General features: G+C 41.6%; 2 protein-coding genes across 2 annotated transcripts; one reads left to right on the top strand and one right to left on the bottom strand.

Moving 5' to 3' along the window:
- Positions 1–851: 851 nt before the first annotated feature.
- tbccd1 (TBCC domain containing 1) lies at positions 852–8,692 on the bottom strand. Its single transcript, XM_026144656.1, has 9 exons — positions 8,403–8,692; positions 7,608–7,672; positions 7,267–7,533; positions 6,980–7,138; positions 6,683–6,799; positions 4,970–5,219; positions 4,694–4,880; positions 3,898–4,428; positions 852–2,605 (listed from the first exon to the last, which is right to left on the bottom strand). The coding sequence occupies exons 2-9, from the start codon at positions 7,668–7,670 to the stop codon at positions 2,392–2,394; spliced, it is 1,788 nt and encodes a 595-aa protein (XP_026000441.1). The 5' UTR covers positions 7,671–7,672; positions 8,403–8,692; the 3' UTR covers positions 852–2,391.
- Positions 8,693–8,841: 149 nt separating this feature from the next.
- Positions 8,842–15,738, top strand: dnajb11 (DnaJ heat shock protein family (Hsp40) member B11). Its single transcript, XM_026144657.1, has 10 exons — positions 8,842–9,065; positions 9,488–9,644; positions 11,193–11,290; positions 11,381–11,513; positions 11,711–11,853; positions 13,442–13,524; positions 13,598–13,655; positions 13,759–13,870; positions 13,972–14,131; positions 14,696–15,738. Exons 1-10 carry the CDS (start codon positions 8,992–8,994, stop codon positions 14,758–14,760), a joined length of 1,083 nt encoding a protein of 360 aa, XP_026000442.1. The 5' UTR covers positions 8,842–8,991; the 3' UTR covers positions 14,761–15,738.
- The last annotated feature ends 512 nt before the right edge of the window (positions 15,739–16,250 follow it).

The following is a 16,250-nucleotide window of genomic DNA, read 5'->3' as shown; positions in this document are numbered from 1 at the left end:
TATGTGGTATTGGTGCCTATGGATCTGACTGCTTGCACATCTGGAAAGGCAACATCAAGGTGAAATACAAAGCAACAAAACCTGTAGCTTTTTCAAAAAACAAAGAATATCTCAGCAAGACCATGCTAAACTGAATACTGCATCTATCAAAACAACATGACTTCATAGTAGACGAGTCCAGGTGCTGAATTGACTTTCCTGCAGTGCAGACCTTTCAAATGAAAACATTTGGCTCATCGTGAATGAACAATCAGACAAAGAAGGCTCTGGACTATGGAGCAACTAGACTCTTATATCAGAGAAGAACAGGGCAACACTCCTCTCCCAAAACTCCAGCAGCTGCTCTCTTCAACTGATGCTAAAAGAGGCGCTGCAGCACAGTGGTAAACTTGGAACATGCAGCTGCCATCAAATTCAAAATAAGCTTTTTTTTTCCTGAAAATGCTACATTTAATTGTCTTCTGTGTTGAATAAAAAAATGATTTATGAAATCTGCAAGTCTTTGCATTCTGCTCTTATTTACATTTTACACAAAAGTTTCAACTTTTACGGAATTAAAATTTTACTGTGCGTTCTGTCGTGTAATAAAATTCAGTGGTAAGTGGCTTAACAAACAAGAAATAATGGTGAGGTACAAGGACTGAACTGAAAATGAATGAAAAAGCAGCCAATGTCCAAAGACAATCTTTGAAAGCCTCTCAGAAAGCCTGGAGAACTATTGGCACCAACATATATATAATATACCACTCTAAAAGTCTGGCTTCTTGGAAATAAAATACAAAGAAATGAAGGTTAGAAGACTTTTGCACATTATTGTAAATATCCAAAGAAACACATAAGATGCGACCCGGTTGTAGTCAAAACCTTTATTTCAGTTTTTAACAATTAAAAATGACTTGGTGCTCTTGCACAGAGCTGTGCATCAAATTAACAGGACCATTTTTTAGTAAACAACAGCATTAAGGCATTTACAGCATGAATCGGTTCATCCTGAAACTGTTTTAAGCACATATTCCCTTCATTTGCTATTTCCAATACAGTGCTGCCCTGATGATTTCAAGCAGGCCTTCTGTGTATAATTTACATCATATTTTGTATAGAAGTCAAAATTCAGCGTGCCGTAAAGTATATGTGGAAAGAGGAAGCTAACTGCCTGAAGTACACTTGGAGGTATTCACTGCTAACAGTTATTCTAGAGGTAAAGTAGATTTATGAAAAATAATTATTATTCAGTGCTAAAAATCGACATCTTTATTCAAAAATAAATATACATTTAAGTTTTCTTGGAAAACTGGTCACCAGTTTATTAAATCCTGCCTCAGCTGGAACAGCAGATTAGCTTGTTCTGTTGTACTGCAGAAATTCAAGCACGACTCTGCAGCAGCTGCACTGTCATGTGAGAGCAAACTCAAGCACACAAAACAGCATCACTACAGCTATTAGCAGCATGTGAGTAACGGGTTATACACACACACACACACACGAAAATGCTTTATTAATATTCTAAAAAATAATACTATTACGATCTAGGTACTAACATGCCCCTTTAGATTCGAAGTGCTTAAAATGTTCAGCATCTACATCCATCCATCCTCCATCTACATCTTTAAATGCTCAGCAGGTTCCCTCAGAAAACTTGTATACGAGGTCTGTTTGAGAAGATTCGGCGTCAGTAGGTGCATGGAAGAGACGACAGGGTCTCCAGAGGGCTGTGATAGGAAGCAAGTTCAACATATCAAGGCTCTGTTTCAGTTAGCTAGCTTAAAAACCATAGCTTTCTGCTATCCTATTAATGTTGCTTCATAGTCCATGACCACACTGAACCACAGTTACCCATAATTCAGCACCTGAAAGCTGTCTATCAAATTAATTCAAACAGGTTTTGGTTTCTCTATTGCAACACAAAGTTCACCTACACACTGGATGGACAGTTGGTACCAAATTATGTTTGAAAAACAGACTGACTGCTTGAAAACAATGTGTCAGGGTCTATTTACTCGACTGTCAATCACAGTTAATCGTTGTGCCTAGTTTGTTCCTCCTCATCCTCACTCTGAAGAAGACAATAAGCAGGAAAATGTCTCTTTAAAGCATGTGGCGACTTCACACATGCCTCATCTTTACAGAGTGTGTGTGGCACATGATGTTGTTTGATAACAAGCCAATTCACTCCCACTTTAGACATGTCAAACATTTAGCTGCCTTTTCTCAAGAAGGAACTGTGAACTTGGACACAACTGTAAGCTGCTGGAAAAGCTTAACCAGCAGCAAGAACTCACAGCAGCACCGTGTGAGAAGAAGACCATATGTAACCTGCATGTGCAAACGGCCATGCTGCCTTAATTTACAGGTGCAATTATTCTGCTGGCAAAAAAAAGCAAACAGTAAAATTCAACACGCCATGGATGACTGCCCCACTGCCTGTCCAGTCCTCATATGTTTGGGATCATTCACTTGGTTGGTGTCTGCTGCTGCCCCATCAGAGTCCTTTACAGAGGCTATTGTGGGTGGGATTAGGCTGTCCAGTTCCTGCCTGTGACCCGTTTCCAGAAGCCACTCATGAAACTTCATTTCCACCAATTCCTGGAACTGTTGCTTCTGCTCCCTGGAAAGACAGAGAACGTAAAAGAAAGTTGCATTTAAACGGCATACCGGTAATATTGAAAATAACAGAGCTTAACAAAAAAAGTCTTTCTGAAATGAAGGAGAGAAAATTCTTAGCATCATTCACCTTATTTCCTACATTTATGCTCCAGCAACAATATGCGTGTGTTTAATTTTCTGTTTCTTAACCTGGTACTTTAATAGCTCGTATATAGTAGTAGCAATGTCAATGTTGTCAATGGAGACAGTGTACAGAGTATGTGATCAATGGGTCTGTGGGCCACTCTTACTTGTGGTCATGTGGGCCTGCCAACCAGCCGCAGACAAGAGCGAAGTTCTAACATACAAAGAGCTGAAGTGAAACTGAGCATTAAAACCAATGAAGCGTCCACTATAGCCACCATCTGTGCTCTTCTTCTTTTTAATAAAGGTCTTCTAATTTTCACTCCTCCATAGTCCTCTACCTGCCTGCATGCTCAGCACTCCAGATGATTGGATATCATATTCCTGTTTTGGAGTTAAAACAAAGACTAGCCTCTGTAGGAGGCATTAGTTTGTCTATATAAATTTGTAGCAGTTTTTCAAGCTGAAAACTTTCTGATTTTTCAGATTTTCTTGTGAGCACAAATTGTAACCCAGTTCAGAAAGAGTGGATCACAATCTAATGCTTCCAAACATGAATCCTCACATGAACCTCACAGCACCTTCAGTGTTGTACATCATAGTTAGAGTCATAGTATCCAATCACAACATTCAAAGCAGAATGAAGACTTTCCAATAAGACTATCTTTGAAACGACTGTTTAACTAACGTTCCTCCATTGGTCTCTGACCAGTACATGGATACTATATAAAATCGAATGTTTTGAAACAAGTCCAAAACTCTTGCCTTGTCTCTTGTCTGACAGACAATTTAGATATCACATCACTGACCAATCGAGTGGTGCCACTGCCAAAACTTTTGGTATGCAGATATACAATCGTGTTCCTGCCAGTTTAACATTAAATACGTGTATTTCCTTTAAAAGATGAACATCTATTTATGAATGTAAAGAGCCAGTGGAGAACTGCCTCGTGCAACCCGTCTGACATCAGTGTGCTCACTGAACTGCATATCTCTCACACATAGCAGTTAACTGACATTCATATTGAGTTTTTGGAATCCCTTTGCTGTTACAATTTTCCACTGATTAAAAGGCACGCTACATAATGAAACACTAAAACTTACTTGAACACATGTATAGGTGGCTGAACCACTGCTTAATAAAGGTTTGGGGGTCAATTTCTCACTCACTTGCTCAGCCGGGCCTCTATCACAGTCTTCTGCCAGTTCTGTATTCTCCTCTTCTTTTCGTCCAGAGCTGCCTGGTATGAAGGAGGCAGACCACCGGGCACCTCACATGTGTCTCCCTCCATCTGAAAAGGCACGACCAGTGTGTGGAACTCTGATGGTGGCAGCAAGCGGTAGCAGGAGGGGTCTGGGCTGGACAACGTATTGAGTGAGTGGCTGGCAAGGCCCTCGGTCACCAGAAGTAAGGGCTGATCCCAGAGATTAGGGACAACCGCCAGCCCTACGCTGGCCATGTGATCCTCCAAGGAAGGGTAGAAAGTGTGGAAAGGACCCAGAGTAATGTCCGTGTTTCCCGGCAGTAGCAACGGGCGTGTGGGCGTAAGGGCATGGATGGTGCAACGTGAGGAAGTTCCAATAACAATTCGGCCGGCCATGCACACCACCCACACATTCTGGCAGCTGTGGATGTGGACGCTGGTCTCAACGGGACCCAGAACCACAGTGCTGTCACGGCATTTGTCCACACTGACTGATCTAAAGGAACAAATTCCACAACAGAAAGAACATAAACTGTACAGATACAGCCACTGAAAACTGCCGCTTTCAGCCAGAGATCAGCCAACTGACAGTCAGCCTAGGAACGGGAATCGAGAACCAGTTCTTGTAGAATACCGGTTCCCAGTAGGGCAATTCCTTCTAATCATTAGTCTGCCTGCCTATCAATTCCACGTATGGTGCTTGCACTCTTGGCCTGTATGCTAAAGATAACCCAACTTCTATTACTAGAAGGCAACCTTACCTGAGAGGTGAGAGAAGGTATATGAAGGCATCAGCACATCTATGGATTTTAATGTTGGCACCAGTCAGCTTGTCTGAAGTTTTAGCCAGGGTCTGTTTTAAGACTTGGGACATCAGCACCATTTTACTACCAGGTGGTGCCATGTGGGTGTTCCTGGCTATCTTGGCTCTCTTCATGGCCCCTTCCACTAGAACACACAAACACACATGGGCGGTCAAAAGAAGGCACAAAGTGAAGACCGTGAGGAAGGACTAATGCCAGATGATTTTACTAAACCTTGCTGAGCCCAAGCGAGCTTCTTGCCCGAATGGAGACAGGCAGTTATTCCAAAGGGATTGAGAGTGAGGCTGCGCTGGAGGCAGGAGAGGAGATTGTGCAGAGGGAAGGAACGGGTGAGCGAGGAGTAGCCAGCTTGTGTTTCGAGTGGACCTTTGGTCAGCAGCCGGTGAATGGGCTGAACAGCTTTTCCTTGGCAAACTGAGCCCTCCAGAAGCAGACCCAAGCTCCGCACAGCGTCCAGGGATACCTGATAGAACATAACTGAGAAATCAGTTACAGTATGGACTTGTTTTTATATTTCAAATAGTATAGATTAATACAAGAGAAATTCTCTAATCAAAAATTTTAACATAATGAGTTTACTTTAACAGCTACAATTTGCTGTTAATGTTTTATTTACACTAGTGAAAGAAAAAATGTACAGCCATAAATCTAACTCATCTATCAATTAAGATGGAAAGTCAGAAACGCCAGACTGACCACCTCTGTAAATGCAGAGGTTCTGACAGTTTTCTGCTCTGGGGCATTCAGGTGTGTGTTATTACAATGTGAAGGAGGAACAACACCAGCACTGATCTTAGAGAAGCACTTGTTGCTGTCTATGAAGTCGGGAAGGGGGTTAGGCTATTTATTATCATTCTGCAGAAAGATGTTAAATGTTAAAGTTGGTAACAATACAGTTAGAAAAAGAATGGGAGGACTGTTAGGAAAAAGCCTCGTCTCTGCAAAAAACACTTTACAGTCACTGAGTCAACATCAGCTCCTCTGTATACCAAAGTATTCTAGAGTCAAACGGCAGCAAACAGCTGGATGGCTGAAAAGGAAAAGAATCAAAGTGGGGTTTTTAAATCCAGACCTTAACCTGACTGAAATGCTATTGGAGGACCTTACGAGAACTTTTGTGAATTAATGTAAACCTCAATAACCTGAAGCAACGTTGTACAGCTCCACAGTTTATCATCTACCTGAAACAAACTATTTTAGGTCTTCTCCCTTCCAGCCAACTTTCTTCTAATTGGCTGCCCTTCATGCACAGTGGGTTTGAGCAGAAGGTGGGTAGCGCTCGATGCTCACAGTGAGTGGTATGCCTGTTGCAGAATTTTATCTTCTGCATTAACTGAACTGTTCTGAAATCTTATGCTGTAATGCATGCAGTAACCTGATGTGAAACTACACAGACATGTTCACATCACATTGACGCAGCCAGCAATGTCTATGTCTGATGCTTTAGACACTGCCATTTCTTTTTACACATTTACAGCTACTTTCTCTTCTGATACCAGTTTTCAAATTGGCTGCAAAAGAACAGATCAACTCAAAGAAGAACGCCATTGCTAACTAGTGTTTCGGCAAAGAGATGCAGAGCAACATGGGCACACCAGCACAAGCAGAAATGTTGGCAACAACATTTGACTATCATGTAGGCTCTGCACAGATTCAGTGCAGAGGTAGAAATCAAGCTTCAGAATACAACATTAGAGATAATTACTCTCAGAGACAAGATAAAGATGCAAGAGAGGCAACAACTACCTGAAATAGACTGATTAGCTCACAGGGATTGCTTCTACATATATGTCTATAAGAATATATTTAAGAAGATATATTAAATATACTGGTATCTTAAATACTCTGGCTAGCACCAAATATTGTTAAAAATATCTAGATTGTGTCTGTGACCTAACGCAGGATGTGTGCTTGCTCTTCCCAGACCTGGCAGTCTCTTAGGGCCTGTCCAGATTGCGACAGTTGACCAGGCTCCACTAGCAGCTCCAAAATCTCTGCCAGATGGCTTTGCACGAAGGACAGGTGAGCCTGATCATCCCAATTCTGCAGAACCAAAACAGGAACAAAACAGGAACAAAACAGGAACAAAACAGGACTATAAGTGGTTAACTTCATATACACCACCATACAATAATTTGCACCAGATCTAATTAGAACTACACAATACTATAAATCCTGCTGCATTGTTGGTCATTCTGTTTTATGTTTCATGGCAAAGAGAACCTTGTTCTGATAGCTAGTCTTGGACTCTCTGTCTGATGGAGACGGGGAGCGAGTGCGATGGCTGGGCCACTCTTCCCCAATCAGAGAGGTGCGCAGAGACACGCGGTTCAGCTGCTGAATGTAGAGGAAAAGGAGAAACTGCAGAGTGTCCACAGACAACTGGTGCACAAAGGAAAGGGAAAAAAACCACAGGTTACCTATCAATATGCAGCCGCTCTTCCTTCAAATCTGACGGCAAGGTTACAATACTATCAGTCCTTGGAATAAATATTTAAACTTTATTTAACCTTGTTCCTCTGCTGGTCCAGCTCACTTTTAGTAGAACACTGGGAAAGACACTCAGCCCACTCCAGCCTCTCCTCTGGTGTATGACCTATCAGAAGGTCATAGGTCTCAAAGTAGAGCCACGCAAGGTCTTCTGGAAGCTGCAACTTTCCACAGGCGATATGCCTCCACATGGGCCAGCTCAGGATGGGGAAGCAGCCATTCCTTGTTCGCACATAGATAGCCATCTTTCGAAGATAGTGTAGGTTTAGCTTGGAGGACGGTGCCACCTACAACGATAGTAATTCATGCTATTTACAAGATTTACAGCTATTGGCTGATATCATAGTGGAAGTATATTTACCTGTAGGGCACCAAGTAGGAACGGTTCCATGCGTGGCCATATGCTCACACCGTTTGCCTCCATGTCTGAAGAGTTAGAGTACAAAACCATGTGACATACACCGATAATTAATTACTTGAGTATTTGACACCGTATAAGTACAATGCACTTTTAAATCACAATGACAGAGCCATTACTGGATTATGATTATTAGTCACGAACCAGGGAAGGAGCTGGGGAGCACTAGCAGTTAAACTGGTCAAACTGGACAGTTACAATAACATAATGCTTTGTTATTTCGCACAGACTCAACCTCTGTCCACACTGTTTAGTTCACCATGTCACTCATACTCCAGCCACTTTAACTCTGCACACACACAACTGTATATCAATTCAGATACAGCGCAGGATGTTCTGCTTTTACTCATTTTTTTTAAACTCATCGCATTTCATGAACCTTCTCTTTGTTGTTTTTTTTTTTTAGTACAGCAACAACAGACCTAATCTTCAAAAATGACCGTTTAATTACAGGTTGAAAAATATCTTCCTGGCAACCAGGCTGCTCGTGCCATCAACACTAGGCATCTAATTTCAAGTTTGACAAGCTAATCAAAACTAAGCTAACATCAATCCAGTAACACAGTAAATATATGCACAAAACTCACTTGTTTTTGCTGTGGCACAACAAGAAATGAAGCCGAATACCAGGCGCACTGATATTTGCTCATAAAGTTAACTCTAACATAAAAAAGTAGGGCTGGCCAGCTTAGCTTAGCTCCAGTTAGCTAGCTGAGCTAGGACAGCTCTGGATCTTACTGTCAGACTTTGTGTCCTCGTCCTGTTACTGGGATCTTCGGCCTGAATGAGAAAAGGGCCGACAGGTCAAGGACTCATAGGTGGGTATACAGAGGAGGACGAGTGCAGTGGTTCCTGGTTTGTTGTCAGACGCACATCTGCCGTCCTTCCTATTTGGCGCCCTCCTCTCCACTCAGATCTCAGCAGACATCTGTTGCGCGCAGCTCCCGGGGGCGCGCTTCAGCCTGCACTATGAGCATGCATGGTGCCCGGGTTTTTTTATTCACCGAAATGTTCAGTTTTTTTATTAGTTGTACTTATACATGTAACAAAAAACAAAAACAAAAGCAAAAAACAAAAAACCCCAAACAAACCCAAAAAACATCGGCGCAAACAGTTATATATGACAAAAAAGGGCTGCTGAGAAAGGTGTGAGCTGTCTCTTTAACGCTGGGCAGAGTTTTTCGGGAGAGGATGATTTGCCGACATCCAGTGGGCGGGCTTTCTCTGACAGGAGGAAGAAGGCTTGTGGCTGACTGACTGGCAGCTGGGATCCGAGCTTTAAAAAGCCGGTTGTTCTTTGCTACCTCCTTGAGAAATCCTGACATCTATGGCTGCTAAAGGGATGAATCTGTGTAACGTGTGCTGCCTGCTTCTTTATGCTACTACGGCGGTGCTTGCCGGGTAAGTGGTGTTCGCTCGGACAGCGGCGAAACAGCATCGCCAGCTGGTACACATGTTTCACTGTGATTGGTCTAGACGTGCTCTCCATGCGTGGAACAGTCTGACACACAGAGCTAACTTGCTAATAAGTGCTTTCGTTGTCTTTTCCCCACTCAGTAAAAAGTGTATCCACCACTTGTAAGGGCCGTGTTTTAAGTGACTACCTAGCTTAGTTAGCTTGGAGCTAGCCATTACGACAGATGAAGCTGCTGCATACTGTCTATGGAAGCCACACTGGCTTACCCCCCCGGAGATTGTAAAACACCGAGTTAGCTACAATCTAAAAGTAGCATCATTGCCATTTGATAACGGTTTCCCGTTTTTCTTCTACCTCTGTGCCTCCTGTGTCTGCCTCATTTGTGCCATCTTCCTCTCTCCTGTAGGCGAGATTTCTATAAAATCTTGGGGGTGAGCAAGAGTGCATCAATCAGGGACATCAAGAAGGCCTACAGAAAGCTGGCTTTGCAGTTACACCCCGACAGAAACCAAGACGACCCGCAAGCCCAGGACAAGTTCGCAGACTTGGGGGCAGCCTATGAGGTAGATGTGTAGCCATTGTTGTGTTCTTGATGCTAGTGATATCCGAGATGAGCAACAATGAAATTGTTTTTGAGTTAAAAGACTGTTATATTTTCATAGTATCAGCTGTGTTCGGGGACAGTAGCGCAGATTTAATCCTATGTGAGTATAAAAGCGCCCAAGACGCCGATACAACTGTTTTATAAGCCTGAAATTTGGTTGTTGTTGGTAAGATCTCTGCGATTGGACGATTAGACCGTGTGGCTGAATCTGATTGGCTGTCAGGCAGCACAGCTGGTGTATTGAAAATTCAGACGTGGATGAGTGGGAGTGGATTCGGATAAGCGCTGCAGGTGTTTCCGTGTCAAACGTTCACGTTTCTTTTAAAAACGGAAGGATGCCGCAGCGAGTTCACTGATTTGTAACACAAAACTGAAATTGGTTATTAATCGAGTTTCATTAGTCGAGGTGGGTCTATAAATGTATCTCTAAATGAATGACAATATAATAAAAATAATAGAAAATAATTGACAAGATCTACAAATTCTTTTGAGTTTTTATTTTTTATTTTTTAGTTTTTTTAGTTTTTTTTTTTATTGTTATTGTTGCTATTGAGGTACCTCAGGCACCAAAACGATAACAATCTCAACCATAAAGTTCAGTAGGTATTTGTTTAAAGAAATCTAAAGTGGTGGTACAATATATAACAAATAAAAATATTTCAAAACCAGAGTTTGAAATGGCTTACTAAATGTAGGAACAGCAACATATCCAACATTCTTTGGTAGTCTCTTCAGGTGCTCACCTTGAAGTTGAGAAAAGTTTAACTTGGGACCTCCCCACTTGGATTTTTTGCCTGTTGTTGCTGAATGAGGGAAGAGAGCTCTCTGTCACCTCAGTAAACACCTTCGTTGGTTGAGGAGCTCACTTACTAGTTTCAAGTCCTGTTACAACATAATCTTCATGTTGTAAATTATGCTCACTGTTAGTCAAGAAGATTATTTCCCAGTACAGTCTGATCTGCCTCTCACTTATATCTAGTTTCAAAAAGGGTGACAAAAAGAAATGAGGTTCAGCTTGATGCTTAATGATGCGAGATAATCTTTTATCTATAGTCTGTGGTTGAAACAACGGGAGATAATGACAAACTGATTAGCAGTAGTAACAGCCGTAAAAGTTTTCAATGAATTTCCAAAATCTCATCTTCTAAGAATGGAGCCATTGCTGCTTTTCTCAGGTGAAGGCACTTCTAGAGCCACAATGTAATTGCTGGCTGTTCCTTCTAATGGGTCAACTGTTTGTATTCTCATATTTGAAAAAGTATATATTTTATACGTAAGCTTTAAGATAGTTTCAGTAGTAACAGTTCACTGACTTTTCATTTCATTCTTTAATGAATCAGTCAATTTCAAAAACTAACACAGCTTTCAAGAGCCCATCGACATTTTTTTTTTTTTTTTTCTTGTGTTTTTTTTACATTGAATTATGACACTCACACGTTGTATCAGCGGAGAGAACAAAGACTGCGGCATGTGGCCATTGTGTGATTGACAGGTTGTCTGTTTGTAGGTCCTCTCAGATGAGGAGAAAAGGAAACAATATGACATGTATGGAGAGGACGGGCTCAAAGAGGGTCACCACAGCTCTCACAACGATATCTTCTCCAGGTTGGTTTCATGAGGTCAGCTGGATTTTATGCCAGGTTCAGCTAAATGCATGTATAATGTCCACTCATGCTACTGTTCCTCCCTCTGTAGCTTCTTTGGTGACTTTGGGTTCATGTTTGGTGGCAACCGACAGCAGCAGGACAGGAATATTCCCAGAGGAAATGACATAGTACTGGACCTGGAGGTTACACTGGAAGAAGTTTACTCTGGGAACTTTGTGGAGGTGTGGAGAAACTCCTGGTTTCCAAACGAACAGTCTTTACCGTCCTTTATTCACATTTCAAGTTTGTTCCACAAATAGGAGCTAGCTATAGTGTCACTTCATTCAGTCATCAAACTGCAAGGCTTACCGATGAATCGTCTAATTTACTACCTGTAGATTTTCATGTTATCAACACTTATTTTTCCCGCTGTATACAGGTTGTACGTAACAAGCCTGTAGCTAAAGAAGCTCCTGGTAAAAGGAAGTGTAATTGCAGACAGGAAATGAGGACGACCCAGCTTGGACCTGGACGTTTCCAGATGACTCAGGAAATGGTGTGCGATGAGTGTCCCAATGTGAAGTAAGTCAGCTCCTGTTGTCATCATTAAATGGGGCCTATTATGCTTTTCCTTATTTTCTATGCTACATGGCTGTGACATCATAGAAAATGTCCCTAATGTGGTCATCTCAGGCACACAGCTCTGGTGCAGAAGCCCCACCCACCTGCTGTTTGTGAGGCATTATGAGGAATATGTTGAACTCTCAATCAAACAAAGCAACTCTGCTGCACCAGTAAAACAAATGGACTGATATTGAGCAACACAAGTCCACAGTACAGATGTTACTACTCAATTTTATAAATGATAACCCCATTTTGGACACCAATGAAAAAGTTTGGACTTGGCCACCGATTGTACAGCTACAGGGTTTGAATCTGCGATGCTTCCATTTTAATTTTTGATAACTGCTTCAGGTTGTATGTTGGTCTAGCTCTCTCAGAATGACATTGATCTGTTGCTGCAGATGTCAGGTGTGTTTATTACATGTATCAAAGTCAGTACTGATTTTTAGATCATGTATTGCTTCTCGTTTCAAGCACTTCTGGTTCTTATTTCCTGATGTGCGAAGTTTCTGGCAGAGTTGATCTTCTTTCTCCATCAGGGTGTGTTTTAGTTGCCAAGACCTTATGATTGGATTTGAAATGAACCCGAGAATACAGATCCAGATCTCAAGATAGACGATCAAGCTACATTATTACACTGTTACCAACAAAACCTGTTAATGTGATGTAAACAAATATGCCACCCACCCATCCATTTTCTTCCATGTATCCGTGACTGGGTTGTGGGGGCAGGAGTCTAGGCAGAGAACCCTGGACCTTCCTCTCCCTAGCCAACTGCTCCTGCTTATCCAGGGGAGCTTCAGCATGTCCTCCTCCCCATGGGCATGCCCAAACCACCTCAACTTGCACCTTTTGATGTGGAGGTGTAGCAGCTCTGCTCTTAGCCCCTCTTCAATTATTGGCTTTCTCACACTCTAAGGCAGCGGTTCCCAACCTTTTTTGCGCCACGGACTGGCCTTTAAGGTGTCGCGGATAAATACAACAAAATAAAACCAGTACCAAAAAAAAAGATTTATTCATAACACACGGGAAGAGACCCAGGGACACCGAATTAACGATAAAAAATGATAAAAAAAATAATGCTAAAAACTGTGAATTTCACACCCGAGCCTCTACTCTCGCGGTCTAGTACCAAACGACTCACAGCGGTTTCCAGCGGTTGGGGACCGCTGCTCTAAGGGACAGGCCAGATGATCTTTGGAAAGCTCATTTCTGCCACTTGTGTCTTGTTCTTTCAATCACTGCTAAGTTTATGACCATAGGCGAGGGTAGGCACGTAGATCAACTAGTAAACTGAGATCTTTGCTTTTACACTCGGCTCTCCCTTCACCATGATGGACTGGTACAGCGTCCACATGACTGCATTCCACTAGAACAAGTTCTGAGTCACAAAGTTCAACAGCAGACTGAAAGAAATGGGGGGGGGATGCTTATGGGATATTTTGAAAAACACATCAGGAATCCTAGATTTCAGCTTAACGTACTTAATAAATTGACCAATAAATTGTATTAACAAATACATCCTCTGATGTTATCTTATCTTCAGGCTGGTGAATGAAGAGAGGACCTTAGAGGTAGAGATCGAGCAAGGAGTGAGAGATGAGATGGAGTACCCTTTTATTGGAGAAGGTAACTGCTTTGTAAATCTTAATTTGTTAGCTTTTTGTCACTCCCTGTTTCTAACATTTTACTCTGACCACAGGGGAACCTCACATCGATGGAGAGCCTGGAGACCTTCGATTTCGCATCAAAGTGTTGAAGTATGAACAGATTTCTGTGTGTGAGAGAGAGAGAGAGGCGTGCACCAATTAGAATATAAGTATAGTGACAGACAAGTGATGTGGGGATGTTTCTACTTTATAGACATCCTGTGTTTGAGCGCAGAGGAGATGATCTCTACACTAATGTCACCATCTCTCTGGTGGAGGCACTGGTTGGCTTTGAGATGGATATAGTACATTTGGATGGACACAAGGTTCTGTATATGCTTCTTGTTTTGAAAGATTAGATTATTTGGGGAAAAATAAAAACATGTATAAGATTGATAGTAAATGTTTGTCTGTCTTTGCCTGGCAGGTCCACATAGTGAGGGATAAGATCACAAAGCCCAGTGCTCGAATGTGGAAGAAAGGAGAGGGACTGCCCAACTTTGACAACGTCAACATTCGAGGTTCCCTCATCATCACCTTCGATGTAGACTTTCCTCAGACACAGCTCGACGACCAGCAGAGAGAAGGTCAGAGTGTGGCAGTGTTAAAGGGTGGTCTGGGAGAAGTTAAGGACACATCATATCTTAAGGGGACCTACTGTATTCTGCTCATTTAGTCCTTATTTATCTTACAAGGCTTTCCTGCTTCTCTTTTAAACGAGGCATGTTAGCTCTTTCAAGTTCTTCTGATTGGCTGCCCCTCCTAAGCAAAAGATTTGAAGAGCAGGTGACTGAATGTCTGAGTTGACCAAACTTGGGCCGTGTCAACCATAAGAACACTACGTACATAACAGAAAATAAGGATTGGTCCCCTGTCAGTGATTCAAATTTACAAAGAGAGATGCCAAAAACAAATAGTTGAATTTAGAGTTTATAAATTAAAGTTATACCTTTTTTTTATTTTTTAAAGTTTGTCTTCAGAAAAGGTTTATATGCCAAGTAGTTATTCTATATGCATTTTAATTTAATTGAATGGGACAGAAGAACAGTCTTTGTTACATGTTCTCATTTCTGAACAGGATCAATGATGTTGTAGTTCGATCTGCTCGCGGGGAAAGGTTTTTAACAGCAGCTGTCACCGTGTCGTTGCAGGTATTCGGAATCTTCTGAAACAGGGATCTGTACAGAAGGTTTACAACGGACTACAAGGATACTAACGCACCGAGCAACAGCGCCTGAACTGATTCACATACCACCCAAACACACACACACAGACACACTTGTTCAGTCAGCAGGAGCGTGATCTGTAATCCTAGCCAGGGTGTATTTATTATTTTTCAGATTTGTCTCAGGATGGCTTGAATCCAATTTGTTTTTACTTTTTAAATGTTCTACATCTTCTCAGCAGTAGCACAACAGCAGATGTTTTATGTGAGGTGTAAAAATGGACACTCTGAACCTTTTCATTCCCTGCATTACCCTGTAACAGTAGGTCTTTTTGTCCATATTTGTATGTCAAGTTTACTTCTTTGTATCTGAAAGCACCTACACATGTGTCAACCGCTGCTCCTTTGTGGACAGGACACCGTTACAGCCCTCTGCGTCTGCTGAAGGATGAGCTACTGACAAACTGGATATCTGAAGAATGTTCAACCTGTGCAAGAGCAGAAGTTTCTCCATTTCTGGTCTTTTTGTTTTAGATGAGTTTTATGAATGTAACAGCATCACTTGTTGAGTGATGGAACTGTTGTTGCTCTGGCCTGACTCCTGTTCAATAATACTCTGTCAATAGGAAAGAACAAATCCAAACCTGTTTGTTGTGTTTGAGTTTTCCTAACTTATGTTGGCGCGTTTCTGTTTGACATGATGTGACTGAAGAACTGTCAGCATTGCACAGCCCCACGTTCACTGTGACAGGAGTTGACCTCTTAAGTTAAACAGTGAAGGCAGTTTGCTCCAGCGTGTGTTTTCCACACCTCTGACACTCTATAGCTCAAAGGGACTTCACTCTATGAAGTAACAGCGTCCCTGTTGACTATAATGGGCTTTTCTGATTTACCTTGACTCTTAAGCCTGATGCTGCCTCCCACTTCTGAGTGTCGTGGCCTTAAATGTAAATTATTTGGCAGTTTTTACATTTCCTAGGGGATATTGTACTTTTGATTGACAATATAAATAAAGATTTCTACAAATTCTGTTGGCATGTTGTACCCCAGATTCACCAGTAGATGATGTCAGAGTCAAGTAAATAACAAGCTTAGAAAGCCTAAAAGTTAAAGCTCTAAAGTTACAAGGAAGGAGGAAAAACTAAAAGGTTTTTGTTTTTTTTCCACACACAAGAATTGGATGTACTGATGTGTAGAAATGGTTGCATCTTTGGGTGCTTTGGGAGAATTTGGTGCTGACATGAATTTACATATGGGGGTAAGTTGCATTACAGGGCAATGGGTTTGTAAAAATAATCCGTTTGTATTGTGGTCGTAATTCTGAGATCTTGGTGAGATAATCGCATAAATTTGGGAAATCACAATTGATAATAAAACATGTTAAAATACAAGTCTTGATATGTAGAATTGATAATGAGATTTTAAAGTCTAGAGTCAAACGAAAGTAATAATGTTAACACCTTCATAAAAAAGACCTGTGTCTAATAGACACATAAATCAACCTGTTCACTTGTTATAAGGCTGTGGTTCAAGTTTTTAAC

Source organism: Astatotilapia calliptera, chromosome 16 (assembly GCF_900246225.1).
Source record: "Astatotilapia calliptera chromosome 16, fAstCal1.2, whole genome shotgun sequence".
NCBI classification, from domain to species: Eukaryota; Metazoa; Chordata; class Actinopteri; order Cichliformes; family Cichlidae; genus Astatotilapia; species Astatotilapia calliptera.
Note: the sequence above shows the minus strand (reverse complement) of the source record. Positions and strands in the feature narration are given on the sequence as shown.